This window comes from Schistocerca americana, chromosome 2, assembly GCF_021461395.2.
Source record: "Schistocerca americana isolate TAMUIC-IGC-003095 chromosome 2, iqSchAmer2.1, whole genome shotgun sequence".
Classification (NCBI taxonomy): domain Eukaryota; kingdom Metazoa; phylum Arthropoda; class Insecta; order Orthoptera; family Acrididae; genus Schistocerca; species Schistocerca americana.
In genome coordinates this window covers 526,212,065-526,229,066 of record NC_060120.1, presented here as the reverse complement: position 1 = coordinate 526,229,066, position 17,002 = coordinate 526,212,065, and the positions used below count along the sequence as shown (strand labels likewise).

General features: G+C 40.0%; 1 protein-coding gene across 1 annotated transcript in view; it reads left to right on the top strand.

Annotated features, from left to right (window-relative positions):
• LOC124596280 overlaps positions 1–14,771 on the top strand; it is a 63,953-nt gene extending 49,182 nt beyond the window's left edge. Inside the window, exon 3 of the mRNA XM_047135369.1 lies at positions 14,490–14,771. Coding sequence (XP_046991325.1) covers positions 14,490–14,611 — 122 coding nt within the window. The 3' untranslated portion in view covers positions 14,612–14,771. The remainder of the gene's footprint in view (positions 1–14,489) is intronic.
• The last annotated feature ends 2,231 nt before the right edge of the window (positions 14,772–17,002 follow it).

Sequence of the window (17,002 nt, the reverse complement as noted above, 5' to 3'; positions counted from 1 at the left end):
TTGTATTATACGGCCAGCCGGTTGCCACAAGTTTCAACTTCACGTGGTTTCGACACCGACCATGGGCGTCTTAATCAGAAAAAAGTAAAAGCAATTACCTGTGAAAGATTACAATACCGTTAGTGTGGCAGAAAAACCAAGAACAGATGATTATTATACTGAACAAATTTATGAGATAACATGTAGTAGTATTTCAGAAGAGGTTTACGAGCAATATACTTTCGCCACGTAAAATAAAATTTTACTCTCATGTTTAAAACCACATAAAGTTACAGGAATTGGAACTGACATAACAAGTCTACCTCTTGGTAAAAATTAAAGCTACATCACGCAGAAATTTTGTTATCACCTAGTGTTAACGCTAGACCCAAATAAGTTAAAAGACGAAATTCGTTTTCGAGCTCGAGTGTGAAAGTGATTTCTTTGTAAAGTTCGTTAAATATTTTGAAGAGATGATGAATGGCGTTACTATGTCCTCTGTGAGTAATCAAAATGTCATCTACATATCAAGATTATGGTTCAAAAATGGCTCTAAGCACTAAGGGACTTAACATCTATGGTCATCAGTCCCCTAAAACTTAGAACTACTTAAACCTAACTAACCTAAGGACATCACACAGCACCGAGTCATCACGAGGCAGAGTCAAGATTGTGAAAGAATGGCTAGAGTGATGGGTAAAAAATAATGGAAAAAGAGAAATTCGTAAGAAATTTGTGAATATGTCTGTAAGAATACCAGCTATTTGATTGCCTATTGCAAGACGACCGGATTGATGATACCAATGTTCACTGAACTCTTGGTAGCTGTATCTGACTACAGTTTGAATTACATTCGTAAAGTAAGTAATCTAATCATCAGAAATCACTTTTTTATGCACCCGTATTTTTTTCTTTTGTGTATAAAGTTATTTGCACAGTTACATTCGTGTAAAGATTTTGACAATCGAACACACAGCAGCCAGATATTTTGATCTTAATGTAAGTAATTTAGTTTACTAGCGAGATACTGACAGTTGGAAACTGAATAATTATTTTGAAAAACATAAGATTTTTATACTAGTCATGAAGAAACTTCTCAAGGTCGTGAAAAGTACTATTTATACTATTCGCAATCGCTCTAATCGGAGGATCTGTTTTCAAGTCAACAAACTAGACTTCAAAGTGAGAACATAACTCTCTTGGTAATGATTCCCTCTATTCTTAATAGAAGGCGCGACATGCTTTGTGCCCACGTTGTGGTAACCTCGGCCTGTGAGCCGCCTAGTCTGATGCCATTTCCAGTCCCTTTTTCCCTGAACGGCCCTTATACCCGAACAGCGTGCTGTGCGTTGTAGATTTCATTTGTACTGGGAAGTACAGGATCACCTTCATTCAACTACATAAAATAAAATCGTCATAACTTCTGAACGGTTTGCGTTAGACGTCAAAACTGCACGTTATTGCCGTGGAGCTTGATGGGAATTAGTATGCGCATGCATGATTTGGTTTAGCGGCATCTGAATGGGTTCGTCAATAAGCAAAATTAGTGCATTTGGGGGACTGAGAACCCGCATTTCGCTATCTGCAATTCTCTGCACCCTCAGCGGGTGGCTGTGTGGCGTACAATGTTCAGTCACGGAAAAATCTGTCCGAGCCGGCCAGTGTGGCCGAGCGGTTCTAGGCGCTTCAGGCAGGAACCGCGCGACCGCTACGGTCGCAGGTTCGAATCCTGCCTCGGACATGGATGTTTGTGATGTCCTTAGGTTAGTTAGGTTTAAGTAGTTCTAAGTTCTAGGGGACTGATAAAACCTCAGATGTAAAGTACTCAGAGCCATTTGAACCATTTAATTGGTCCGATATTCCTTCATAGCACGGTGACTACCGAACGGTACATGAAGGTTTTGGAAGATGATTTAATCCCCATTATCCTAAGTGACTCTGTTTTAAACCAGATGTGGTTCATACAAGACGGAGTTCGACACCATGGAAGCAGGAGAGTGTTGGATGTCCTGGAGGAGCACTTTGGGGTCCGCATTCTGTCTCCTAGATACGCAGAGGCCACTGGCGAGGGCTTCTATTGGCCGCCTTATCTCCGAATATGAACACATGTGACACCCTTTTGTGTGGCTATATTAAAGACATGGGTTGCAGCAATAACCCCAAAACTTTTACTGAGCTGAGAACAGCAATTCAGGAGATCATCGACACGATCGATGTTCCGAATCTTCAGAGTATCATGCTGAATTCCGATATTCCTCTGCGCCACCTTATTGCCAAGGATGGCAGACACATCGAACATGTCATAACCTAAATTCGAATACCTGTAGTGACGTTTACACGTTGAATAAAGTGTGTGCACTCCGTAGTTTGTGTCTGATTTATGCTTCTTTTCATATGGTTCAATAATTGTCACCCTTTACCATTGTTATATCAGTTTCAATATCTGTAATTCTTATATGGTTCTATACATGACTTTAAGAAGTTATTTTATGTGTCGAGAGTATTTTGCTCGTAAGTTTGATTTCAACTGTTACTACATGTTACCTCATAATTTTTTATTGTACTAAACATCTATTTTTCCTCTACGCTAATTGTTTTGTAATCTTTTGAACGTAATGTTTTTGGTTTTTCCTGATGAAGACACCTAGTCGATGTCGAAACCAAAGCAAGTTAAACCTTGTACCAACCCATTGGCAGTATAATATGTAAGACACCAAATTTTACCCAAAGTAAAATCTTTTCCGTGAAGTAATTCAACCCGATTCAACTCTAGACGACTCGAACAAGTCATGAAATGTTGCGTGAGATATATGTATGAGATTCCGTTATTGGATCTAGTTAGTTCTACCGTCCTTCAAGCATTCGACATAGGCTCCCTCCGTTTGCGTACAACGCATAGAACATGTAACCATGTGAAACTGACAGAAATGTACTTCTATGCAGGGCCGCTGCTAGGTGTTTTGCCACTCAAGTCGAGAACCGAAAAATGACGCCTACTCTTTTTACTAATATCGATCTGGCCGGTAAGCCCCCAGCCGCCTCCCACGCCCCCTCCCCCAATCCTCCCTGCCAACCATCATTATCAACATCCAACGGTATAACACTGAAAATCTTCTATTATGCTTTTAATCATTAAACTAAGGTAACAAAACGTCATTTTCTTTGGGGACAGGCCTTAATTTTCATGCTTTTGCCCTCAATTGCTTTATAATCGATATAAGACAAGAAATATCCCCAGTTTCTCGTTTTGTGTTCTCGGTTTTAATGAAAGGACAGCTAAATTGTTTGACAAAACATGGTGCTGTGTTTTTCTCGTACCGATAGTTTCGGACACCCAAAGGCGGACTTACAGAAAGACACTAACTCATTTTTATGCATTTACCTTTTACTCCTTTTAGATATGGTGAAAGAGGAGTACAAAACCCTACTTGTGAATGCATTATGGGTTATCGACAGGAAATAATGGTTAAACTAAAAACGTCAAAATGTTCAAATGTGCGTGAATTCCTAAGGGACCAAACTACTGAGGTTATCGATTCCTAGACTTACACACTACTGAAATTAACCTATGCTAAGGACAACACACACACCCATGCCTGAAGGAGGACTCGAACCTCCGGCGGGACTAAGAACACCAACGGAACCACTGAATACAACTGACGCTTCAAATAATGCGCAGAGATGAAAACAAAGAGACAGATTGGTGAGGTAGTATCAAGTCGCAATATAACAGCAGGCCAGCGCACGCCCTCACTCCAACGCTCGACAGAGACGCATCACGGTCATGTTTGCTTCGGTTTCGTACTCCGTAGCGGCTACATTAGTTTCGAAGTAGGTAGAGACAAGGTGTTTTAATGTTTCCTCTTTTTCATTTTTTGCCCTCACTTGCTCAATTTTTTCGCTGTTTGACTTGTAATATTTTTTTTTTTTTTTGCCCCCTTTGCCCCCTTTGCCACCCCTAAAACTTTATCACCCTAGGCGGCCACCTAGTCTTGCCTAATGGCAGAAACGGTCCAGTTCCTATGGATGTTGGTGAACTCGTGTGCCACATAGACTGGAATGTTGATTAGGAATATGTCATGAAATCGTTCACACCCTTTATGCCAATTTCTGCACCTTGTAGTTTCATGATAGGTTCGTGTTGATAACACAAAGTCTCACCACCCGTAATGATTTGTTTCCTGAAAGTAACTGTCATCGTTTTGCATTTCAGTTACGACACTGCCGGTGAGCAGCGTCGCTGGTTTTGTTTGGGAGCAAAAGTGTGAGGGACAAACTTTGCATACTTCAGAAAATTCTGGCGAATCTCTTGGAAAATTGATTTGTAAATGCTGCTCCATTGTGTTTCATAGTAGAATAAAACTGATACATTACAGTCACCCATCCACAATTTAACACTGCCTGCTCACAACTCACTTATCAAAAACACATGATTTGTTCACAGTTGTCATTTATAATTCGAACCCGTGATATAATGGGCCGGCACGATAGCTCAGCATGTTCCGTCTGAGAGTTAGCTAACATTCGTAATGAAATACCGAGTGAAGTATCCATCGATGAACTTGAAGGGGTATCATGTGATGTCCAACCAGATCAAATGACGAGAGCAACGTAGAACAAAACTAATAAAGAAAGAAGGGTAGAGTGTTTCTCTGGTAAGCAAACTGTCCTCAGCCCAGTGTTCGAACCCAATTATTGTTTGGGTTTTCAAATAGAAACATCGGACTTGGGGGCCAAAGAGGTCTGGCAAAAGAATTCACCAACGCTCTGCCGACGGACTTTTAAAAGACGGAGATGCAGAGGACAGACATGCAGGATGAGATGGGAAAGTGTTCCAGAAAGGCGGAAGAATCAGCAGTGATCAATAGCTTGAGGGTGCAGAAGTCAATGCAAATCACTGCATTAATGACACATAACATGTATCCATAAGACATATGGTCTGTAATTGAAAAAGTGTTCAAGAATGTTCAGATGTGTGTGAAATCTTATGGGACTTAGCTGCTAAGGTCATCAGTCCCTAAGCTTACACACTACTTAACCAAAATTATCCTAAGGACAAACACACACGCCCATGCCCGAGGGAGCACTCGATCCTCCGCCGGGACCAGCCACACAGACCATGACTGCAGCGCCTCAGACCGCTAGGCTAATCCCGCGCGGCTGAAAAAGTGTCATGATGATCCCTCCAATGGCAGAAGACTCCGAATTAGTCCCCCATTTGGATCTCCGGAAGGGGATTGCAAAGGGGGAGGTGACCATGAGAAAAATACAGTAGCAAATGAAAGAATAACGTTCTACGAGCCCGAGCATACAATGTCAAACCTTTGAATGTAGTAGGAGACAAAGAAAATCGGAAAAGGGAAAAGCAAAAGCCCAATCTAGATATAGCGGGGTCAGTGAAGTGAAATGGAAAGTAGGTTTCTGATCGGAGGAATACAGGGCAATATCAACAGCAACAGAAACTGGTGTATCGGAAGTAGTATTCGTTATGAATAGGAAAGTATGGAAGAGAGTGAGTTACTGTCAATATCAGATTCGTGGGCTAGACAACGCCGACAATGACATTTCAGATATACACGACGACGGGTATGAACAGTCAGAGAAAGTGTGTGAGGATATTGAAAGGAGAATGCAAGATGAAAATCTGGTAATCTTAGAGGATTGGAACATGATTCCAAAATAAGGAATAGATGAAAGACTCACAAGAGAGCATGAGCTGTGCTGTGGAAATGAGTCTAAATGAGTTCTGCAAAAATTTTCTGTTGGTAGCGGCGAATACACAGTTGAAGAATGCCATGAGGAGGCGTTATACTTGGAAAAGGACCGGGAGACACGGGAGGATTAAAGTCAGATTCCACCACGCTCAAACTGAGATTCAGAAATCAGATATTGGATTGTAATGGAAGAGATAAAGACGCAGATTATAATCCTGCAATGGTGAAGAGTCGGCAGAAGTTTGAGACAAGCATACGGAAGAAATGGTGTAGGACGAAGTTCGCTAAGGATCGAGATACTGCGGTAAGGAATGTTACAGCAGGCAGTTCAGTTGAAATGGTGTTGACATCTCCAAAGACGGCATTCGCGGATGTTAAACAGACAAACAAACGTAACTGCGAAGCCACCTTGGGAAAAAGAATAAATGCTTCAGTTAATAGACGGAAGAAAATAGTACAAATATTCCCAGGGAAAGACAGGAATTGAGTAGTATACATTAGTTAGGAATGATATAAATAGCAACTGCAGAGCAGCTAAGGCGAATTGGCAGAGGGAGAAATGTGTAAAACTCGAAAAAGAAGTAATCGTCCGTAGAATTGATTCAGTATACAGAAAAGTTAAAACAACCTTCGGTTAATTTAAAAACAAGGATAACATAGTGACAACAACGGAACCACCACTGTTAAACGAAGAGGTAAGAGCAGACAGATGGAAAGCATACATTGAAGGACTCTGTGAGGGGCTTGATAGACGAAGAAACTGGAGTTTGTAAGGTAGATATAGGTGCCCTACAAACCAAGCGTTATGATCATCATCACTGAAGAGCCAAAGAACCTGGTGCACCTGCTTAATATGGTGTACAGCCCCCACGAGCACGCAGAAATTCCGCAACACGACGTGGCATGGACTCGACTAATGTCTGAAGTATTGGGGCTGGCGGTCTCCTCTGAACAGCACATTGCAAGGCATCCCAAATGTATTCAATAACGCTCATATCTGGGAAGTATGATGGCCAGTGGAAGTGTTTAAGCTCAGGAGAGTGCTCCTGGAGCCATTCTGTTGCTGTTCTGGAGGTTTGGGGTGTCGCATTGTCCTGCTGGAATTTCCCATATCCGTGGGAATGCACAATGGACATGAATGGATGCAGGTGATCAGATGCGTTGTTTAAGGACGTGTCATATGTCAGAGTCGTATCTTAACTTACCCGGGGTCCCAGATCACTCCAACTTCACACGTCCCACGCCATTACAGAGTCTCCACCAGCTTGAACAGTCGCTTGCGTACATGTTGGGTCCATGGATTCAAGAAATTTTTAACATACATGTACACGTTCATCCGCTGTATACAATTTGAAACAAGACTCGTCGACCAGTCAACGTATTTCCAGTCATCAACAGTCCGATGTCAGTGTTGACGGGCTCAGAACAAGCGTATGGCTTTGAATCGTGCAGTCATCAAAGGTACACGAGTTCGCCTTCGGCTCCGAAAGCCCATATCAATGATGTTTCGTAGAATGATTCGCACGCTGAAACTCATTTATGGACCAGCATTGAAATCTGCAGCAATTTCAGCAACGTTTACACTTCTGTCACGTTGAACGATTCTCTTTAGACGTCATAGGTCCCGTTCTTGCGGATCTTTTCCCAGTCGCAGCGATGTCGAGTATTTGATGTTCTTCGAGATCTCTGATATTCACGGTACACTCGTGAAGAGGTCGTACCGGAAAATCTCCACTTCATTGCTACGTCGCAGGTGCTGTGTCCCATCGCTCATGCACCGACAATAACACCATGTTCAACTTTACTTAAATCCTGATAAGCTGCCGTTGTAGCAGACACCTGTTATTTTATATAGGCGTTGCCGACCGCAGCGCCATATTCTGCCTCTTTACATATCACTGTGTTTGAATATGCATAGCTATACCAGTTTCTTTGGCGCCTCAGTGTAGGTAAGAATTAAAAACAGTACTGATAGGCTTGAGGTCAAATAAAGCAGAAATGATAAATAATATTCCGTCTAAATTTCTAATATTACTAGGGGAAATGGAAACGGAACGACTACTCGGGTTGGTGTGTTGAATCTACGGGAAGAATAATCAGACCCGAAAAATATCGTCCATACAAGTACGAAGATAGCAAGGAAAGATAGGTGCGAGAACCACGTACAGTCAGCTTAACATCACACGAATCCTAGGGACTGTCAAGAATAATATACGGAAGAATGGAAATGGAAAACTAGCACCTGTTAGCTGACGGTCTACTTTTAGGAGAGGTAAAGGCACATAAAGGTAGTTCTCAAAAACTGGTGATACACAGTACGCACAATCAAGGCTCGGATTAAAAAAGGGTGTAAGACAGGGATACAGTCTTTCGCCGCTAATGTTCAATCGAAAAATCGAAGAGGCATTGACGGAAATAAAAATGAAGTTCAATATGGATTGACAGTAAACCGGAAAATGACGTTAAGTAGTGAGAAGTAGCGGATGTGAGTAATAGCGTCAAAATTTACACAAATTTCGCAGTAACGGCGTAGACGAAGTTAAGGAGTTCTGCTACCCTTGAAGGAAAATTGCCCACTATGGACGAAGCAAGGAGGACATAATAAGCAGACTAGCACAAGTAAAGAGGGCAGTTATGGACAAGAGGAGTCTGTTGGCGTCAGACATAGATCTTTCTGAGAATGTACGTTTGGAGGACAGCTTTGATGGTAGAAAATCAAGGACGGTGGTAAAACCAGAACAGAAGAGAACTGAAGCGTTTGAGGTGTGGTGTTTCTGGGCTGTGGTACTACGGACGAATGTTGAAAATATTTGGCCAGACTTCTCTTGGCAAGGAATGGCGTCATTGCCTGCGCTAACCTGCTTTTTGTATCCTCCTTGCTTCGTCCATCATGAGTAATTTTCCTTCGAAGGCAACAGAACCCCTTAACTTCGTATACGTGGTGACCGCCAATTTCTGTGTTATGTTTCTCGCTTTTACTGATAAGGTACAGAATGAGGAGATTTCCTAAAAAATGGCGGAAAAAAGAATGTATGGTAAACCTTGACAATAAGGTGGTACAGGGTGACAGGATATGTGTAAAGACATCAGGTAGTAGAGAGAACTGGAGACGGTAAAATGTAGGGGAAGTCAAAGATTTAACACGTCCAGCAAAGAATTGAGGATGTCATGTGTAAGTAATATTCTCAAATAAAAAGGTTGGCCCAGGGGAAGAATTCGTGATGTGCTGCATAAAACCTGTCAGAAGAGTGACGATTCAGTCACTGTGCTGCCGCCGCATGTCCGCCAGGAATCATTTCAATCTCGGAACTTCTGCTAGCGGAGGGTCTGCGTTAGGATGTGTGAGACTGGATATCCGACGTGATTTTCACAGGCTTTTTGGAGAGAGAGAGTCGTGTCAAAACTGTTCTACCCGTTCTGCTAGTATATGAGAGGAAAATTATTATTAAAGAAAAGTGCAAAAATTCTAAATCCAAAGACGATAGTTGCTGACAGTGTTACTATTGGTTTAATAATTCACACTTTTAAAATACTAGCACAAATTACTTGGGGAAGAATGGAAAGACAGGCAGAGACCGACAGCGAAGCAGATCGATTAGTATTCAAGAAAATGACAAACCCGCAATCATTGCATTCGTAGAATTAGAGAAAGATTTTCACAACGCTAACTTCACAACATTATTGGAACGCTGAAGCTATCGGGTAGAAAATAAAGGGAGCGAATGCTTATTCAAAAGTTGTACAGTACTTGTAACTGTATTTATAACAATCGAAGGCCATGGCAGAGAAGCAGTAGGTGAGAAGTGAATATTATCCAACCTATGCATTAAGTATGTTGTAAAGGAAACCATGAAAAAATGTGGAAAGGGCATTTCAAATCAGGGGGAGCAAAAATAGTACATGAGATTTGATGATGGCACAGTTATTATGTCGGGAATGGCAAAAGACTTAGAAGATCAGCTGAACGGAATCGGTACTGTACTGAAAAAGAGTTGAACATCAACAAACGTGAAACAAGGTAATGGACTATTTTCGAGTTAAAAGAGGAGATGCTGAGGGAATTAGACTAGGAAATGAGACAACTGAAGATGGTAGATGAGTTTTGCTACTACTAATGACTGCCGAAGGAGAGATGATGCACGGTGGCAATAGCAAGAATATTTCTTGAAACGAAAAGTTTTATAGCATTGAATATAAACTTCTATGAACAGAAGTGTTTTCTGAAGATATTTATTTGAAATCTACCCTTGTACTCAAGTGAAACGTGAACTAATAACAGTTTAGACATGAAGAGAAACCTTGGAAAGAAGAGTCAGCGGAACAATGCTTACTGGGTACATCGAATGAGGAGATAAAGGTAAACATACACATCAGCCCTTAGCCATTTTCCAGTTTCCCACTTGCTGCCTACAAGGTGGTATGATGTGCAATGTATGATTGTTGGGCCTGTGATCAGCACGTCATTACTCCTTCCATTAGCTTTTACCGGTAGGTGGATGCTGTCGATCCTCCTCAGCAGCCCACATTTGGGCTCACGGTGCCCTCTGCAGACCTCCCTGCCTGAGAAAAAAAAACTTGAAGTAACGGGAATCGAACTCCATTGTGTCAACACCTGAGGCAGCGCCGGTAACCATTCGATTATGGAAGCGATAGCCAATGAGGATATGTTGAATGTCCATAGGAAAGAACGTATTAATCAGCATCGATTCGTTGATGGGACACTTCGTTAGACTTCAAGGAATTGTCAGTTTCCTAATGGCGAAGTTACTGTATGGTGGAGAGGATTAAAAGTCTTAGAGGGCATGAGTGATGCAGTAGTAACGCAGAGATGAAGAGAACTGCACAAGATAGGCTAATGCAAAGAACCCTATGAAACCAGACTGAAGAGCACAGCAGCAAAAACAACAGTAAATGTTTTCCCCGTCACTTACCTAGTCGCTAGTGCCCTCAAAGCTCCCATAAATGTTAAATATTTATAGTTATTTCATAACTAGAACGCTAAGTCCGATACATCTAGCATCTTTGCTGTACCTTTACGTAACACCAAAGCTTCGTTCATGTTGGGCCTTTTCAGCCATACAACCTGGGACAAACTAACCGACAACGTTGGACTGAAACAAAGTCACATTGCACTCAGCGGTAGATTAAAGCTTTATCTGTTTTCATCAGCATAACTCCCCACTCGGATTATCTCTACAGTTTTCCTTCTGTCTGTCAATCAGTATCTCTGCCACATTGTGAACACTGTACTTGCTTTTCTTATTCCTGTCCCTATCTAAATTCCCCCTTCCATCTCGACTGCTAACTTTTTCCCACTATTTGTGTTTCATCATCCGGACAGTCACTTTATAAACTTCTCATTTCTTTCGTACTGCTGCTCACATTAATCAAGACCATATGAAGAAATCGTTTATCACAATTTTTATAAGACGTAAATTTATTATACTCAATTATTGTTATTATTTCTTTCTTTTCTCAGACGTTATGTCTGGTCAAAAATGGAAAGTGACACGGATCTTGATCAAGTGTGACTTCCTTTTAACTGTACGGTATATGTTATATTGCATTTAGGAACTTTCAGGTAATTGAACATCTATCAATAATTACGGATTTCTGTAGCTGTATATATAAGTTTGGATGTAGCTGTATTGCATTGATGTACTGGTGGATATTGTGTGGTATGACTCCTGTAGTTGATAGTATAACTGCTATAATGTCAACTTTATCCTGATGCCACATGTCCTTGACTTCCTCAGCCAGTTGGATGTATTTTTCTATTTTTTCTCCCGTTTTCTTTTGTATATTTGTTGTATTGGGTATGGATATTTCGATTAGTTGTGTTAATTTCTTCTTTTTATTGGTGAGTGTGATGTCAGGTTTGTTATGTGGTGTTGTTTTATCTGTTATAATGGTTCTGTTCCAGTATAATTCGTATTCATCATTCTCCAGTACATTTTGTGGTGCATACTTGTATGTCGGAATGTGTTGTTTTATAAGTTTATGTTGTAAGGCAAGCTGTTGATGTATTATTTTTGCTACATTGCCATGTCTTCTGGGGTATTCTGTATTTGCTAGTATTGTACATCCGCTTGTGATGTGATTTACTGTTTCTATTTGTTGTTTGCAAAGTCTGCATTTATCTGTTGTGGTATTGGGTTCTTTAATAATATGCTTGCTGTAATATCTGGTGTTTATTATTTGATCCTGCATTGCAATCATGAATCCTTCCATCTCACTGTATATATTGCCTTTTCTTAGCCATGTGTTGGATGCGTCTTTATCGATGTGTGGCTGTGTTAGATGATATGGGTGCTTGCCAAGTAGTGTTTGCTTTTTCCAGTTTACTTTCTTCGTATGTGTAGATGTTATGTGATCTAAAGGGTTGTAGAAGTGGTTATGAAATTGCAGTGGTGTAGCCGATGTATTTATATGAGTGATTGCTTTGTGTATTTTGCTAGTTTCTGCTCGTTCTAGAAAGAATTTTCTTAAATTGTCTACCTGTCCATAATGTAGGTTTTTTATATCGATAAATCCCCTTCCTCCTTCCTTTCTGCTTAATGTGAATCTTTCTGTTGCTGAATGTATGTGATGTATTCTATATTTGTGGCATTGTGATCGTGTAAATGTATTGAGTGCTTCTAGGTCTGTGTTACTCCATTTCACTACTCCAAATGAGTAGGTCAATATTGGTATAGCATAAGTATTTATTGCTTTTGTCTTGTTTCTTGCTGTCAATTCTGTTTCCAGTATTTTTGTTAGTCTTTGTCTATATTTTTCTTTTAGTTCTTCTTTAATATTTGTATTATCTATTCCTAGTTTTTGTCTGTATCCTAGATATTTATAGACATCTGTTTTTTTCCATTGCTTCTATGCATTCGCTGTGGTTATCCAATATGTAATCTTCTTGTTTAGTGTGTTTTCCTTTGACAATGCTGTTTTTCTTACATTTGTCTGTTCCAAAAGCCATATTTATATCATTGCTGAATACCTCTGTTACCTCTAGTAACTGGTTGAGTTGCTGATTTGTTGCTGCCAATAGTTTTAGATCATCCATGTATAGCAAATGTGTGATTTTGTGTCGGTATGTTCCAGTAATATTGTATCCATAATCTGTATTATTTAGCATGTTGGATAGTGGGTTCAGAGCAAGGCAGAACCAGAAAGGACTTAATGAGTCTTCTTGGTATATTCCACGCTTAATCTGTATTGGCTGTGATGTGATATTATATGAATTTGTTTGGATATTAAGTGTGGTTTTCTAGTTTTTCATTACCATGTTTAGGAACTGTATCAATTTAGGATCTACTTTGTATATTTCCAATATTTGTAGTAACCATGAGTGGGGTACACTATCAAAAGCTTTTTGGTGATCAATGTATGCTTAGTGTAGCGACCTTTGTTTAGATTTAGCTTCATATGTCACCTCTGCATCTATTATCAGTTGCTCTTTACACCCTCGTGCTCCTTTGCAACAGCCTTTTTGTTCTTCATTTCTAATTTTGTTCTGTGTTGTATGTGTCACTAATTTCTGTGTAATGACTGAAGTTAATATTTTGTATATTGTTGGTAGGCATGTTATGGGGCGACATTTAGCTGGGATTGCTGTGTCTGCTTGATCTTTAGGTTTCAGATAAGTTATTTCATGTGTAAGTGTATCAGGGAATGTGTATGGGTCTGCAATGTAACTGTTAAATAATTTAGTTAGATGTGAATGTGTTGAGGTGAACTTCTTTAGCCAGAAATTTTCTATTTTATCTTTTCCAGGGGCTTTCCAATTGCGAGTAGAATTAATTGCTTGGGTGACTTCATGTTGCAAAATTATCACTTCAGGGATTTGTGGTATCATCTTGTATGTGTCTTTTTCTGCTTGTATCCACCGTGCATGCCTGTTATGTTGTACTGGGTTTGACCATATGTTGCTCCAGAAGTGTTCCATGTCTGTTATGTTTGGTGGATTGTCTATTTTAATGTGTGTGTTATATATTGTCTGGTAAAATTTATTTTGGTTTGTGTTGAATGTTTGATTTTGTTTCCTTCTATTTTCACTTTTTTTTTGTATTTTCTAAGTCGTTTGGTCAATGCTCGTAATTTCTACTTCTTTTCATCTAATTGCTCTATCGCTTCTTGTTGTGAGATTTACCTAACCTTTTTCGTTTTTTTTCTGACATTACATTTCTTATAAATTGTGTTAGCTGTCCGATGTCTTTTCTCAGTTTTTCTGTTCTGATCTGTAGCCTGTGTTACCATGCTGGTTTTGTGGGTTTCTTCTGTGTGTTGGTTGGTTCTGATCCCTGCCTAGTGTATATTTAGTGTAGTGAGTGCTCCTATATAAACCAGTAGTTGTAACGCTTCCATAGTTGTGTTTTCATTTATTTTGTTGTGTATGATTGTGTTGATAGTTTTTATTGTTGTTTCGACTTGTGGGTTATTTGGCAGTCTATGCAAGAATGGTCTAATGTCTGTATTTGTGTCTTTGTATTCTGTATATGTCAGCTGAAATTTTTCTTCTATACCTAACATGTGTGTCATTTCGTGTTCTATTTGTGCTTGTTCAGGTGGCTGTCTAAAGATTTTGTTTTCCTCTGATTGTTTAAGTGATGCGTGTTTTTATTATTATTATTATTATTATTGCTACTGTTTTAGTTTCATTGCGTTCTCGTGTGCTGTACACATTACAATGACCTCCTCTTGCCAAATAAGTTAATAGCATACATAAATAATACAAAGTACAGTAAGTACACGCTCTTGTGGAATTTGCTTGTAGGAGATTTCACTTTCGGTACGGCGGTGTTGCAGGCCTGACGCAGGTGGACATGAGCTTGTGCTGGGACGCTCTCAGAGACAAGTGCCCCCTTCGCGTGGCTGCTGTGCAGACGCCAGCAGACGCCGAGGACGAAGAGGACTCCCTCAGCGCGTAGACCACTGGCCGACTTACAAGCAGCAAATGAGCTACTGGGCATTTCTCAACTAACCACTGGGTTGCTACGTTTTCGATCGTCTTACTTAATGTACACTGCTTCACTCTATTTTATTCATTGTCGTGTATCTACTGTGAACTACTATATATATATATATATATATATATATATATATATATATATATATAATCATCTCCTTTTCCTTTTAACGTTGTTCCTGATGTATCAAACAACAAAATTGTAAGTTTTTTACCATTTTTAAAATATGAGGCTTGCTACATCTGCTCACTGGCTTTGGCTATCATCTGTGGCCTTTGAGTGGAAAGTACTTCATCTCTCTTCAGTTGCTACAGGAGTTACTTTGCAAAATTCAAATAAACTGTTTTGAATGAAACGAACAGAAAATTATAAAGTTGTATACAGTTATACCTTCCACAAATGGTCGATTCATTTACTTATATTTCAGCTGCATTAGCAACAATTCTCTTAGGAAACCCGTAACCGTTTCTTTATCGCAAAAGTATCACGGTATTGTGTAGAGGCTTAAGAACATTTAATGTTATTGTTTTCAATCAAGTGCTGCTAATTACCATGTTTCATTAATTCATTACTCCAATCTGTTCGTTTATGGGTGACGTTTTGCATTGCGTGTCGCAGAGGATAATGTTATTGTTCCCTACCACTCCAGTCGCAGCTGAAGCTTGGAACAACGAGTGCCGCTCATGGAGTTAGGCCAGTGTTATCTTATTTCTCCCTAAGGAGGAGAGGCAGTGTATACAGTTTGTGACACGGCACTCATTTAAAAGCAAAATTTTGTTGTTCCAAGATGGTCGAACAAACAGTCAAGGACAGAGGGTAGATGGAAAGCTTTCTTGGGAGTACGACGTTAAAAATCTTGTTAAGATGATCAGTGTCGCTACCTGCACTATGAGAATGATCTCGACTGTCTCTGACACTGGAACACGGAAGCCTGTTTACTTGCTTCCTTCCTGTCTACTATCGTCTATAGTATCACATTTTGGGGCACTTCTGCGCAGCCATCAAAAATATTTTCAGCGCAGAAAGGGGTGATCAGTCGATCCTGTTGTGTCAATTCGTGCAGCCGGTTGTTCAGATGTCTCGGAATTGTGGCTCTGTCATCACTGTACAAATATTCCATCATGATATTTGTTGTTCACAACATTTACTCTTTGAAAAGAAAGGGCTACATCCATTCAGTATACACCAGACATAAAAACAATCTACAACAGGATAACATTTCTTTACGCATTTTTGGGAAAGGTGTGCATTCCCGAACTAAAAACACGATTCATAGTTTCTGAGTAGAAAGTTTTTCTCGTAGCATCATATCATTCCATATAGGAACCACTCGTAGTTGTGGAAGTTATTTATTTCTATTCTCTTAATTTGTTGTGGTTTTACCACTCATTAATTTTTCTGTTTAGAAAATTTTTCATCAGCTTCCTGTTAAATATGCACTGACCATTTCAGTTAGCTTTGACCCTCATTGTCCCTCGGAACCTTCTAAATAAGTAGCCATAGAACTAATAAAACGACACAGCGCCGATAACATGGTGGTTTACCTATGTAAGAGATAGCTTATCCACAACAGAAATAGTTCTTGCTTGATGATGTGGGAGTTACATCAACATGTGTAGCGCATTCTTGCCTCTCGTGTAATCAGCGCTATAATTGTAGATGAAATACTTGAAACGTCCCCTTAGAAAAATTAGTGAATTGCTGTGCTGGTAAACCTCTTATGTTACTTGATTTTCAAACAGCTGAGCAAAGCTGAACGTGCTCAGGCATTTCTCTCTTTACTTATTCTAATCATCACTAAACTGACACACAATATTTTTAGCGCAACGCAATCTGACTTTTAATAATCCCCACAAACGAATGACCCTGACTAACAATAACCTATACCTTTCATGAATCACTTACCTCACAAAAATCTTCATTACTCGAACTACTGCAATACTGCGAGCGCCAATACTGTCAGCTAAATAAAAGATTCAAACCACTGAAGTCACTAACTACTGATACGCATAGTTAGCAAATGAAAGATTTTGATAAAGAACAAACAATGTATTTATCTTAATAGTGTTCAAAAGTCATACTATATATATCAGTTCATGACATCCAGTCTTCCAAATTTACTGTCTCTGAAGGACACACGTGCAGATCATCCGCTCTCAAAACCCTGCCATCTCTCTCCCCACATCCACCACTGCTGGCGGCCCACCTCCAACTGCGCAACGCTACGCGCTGTTAACGGCTAACTCCCCAACCCTACAATAGCGACTATTTCAACAATGCCCACCAGCCGCAGACTGTACACAGCACAGTCAGTGATTATCATATAGAGCGCTACGTGGCCTTACAACCATA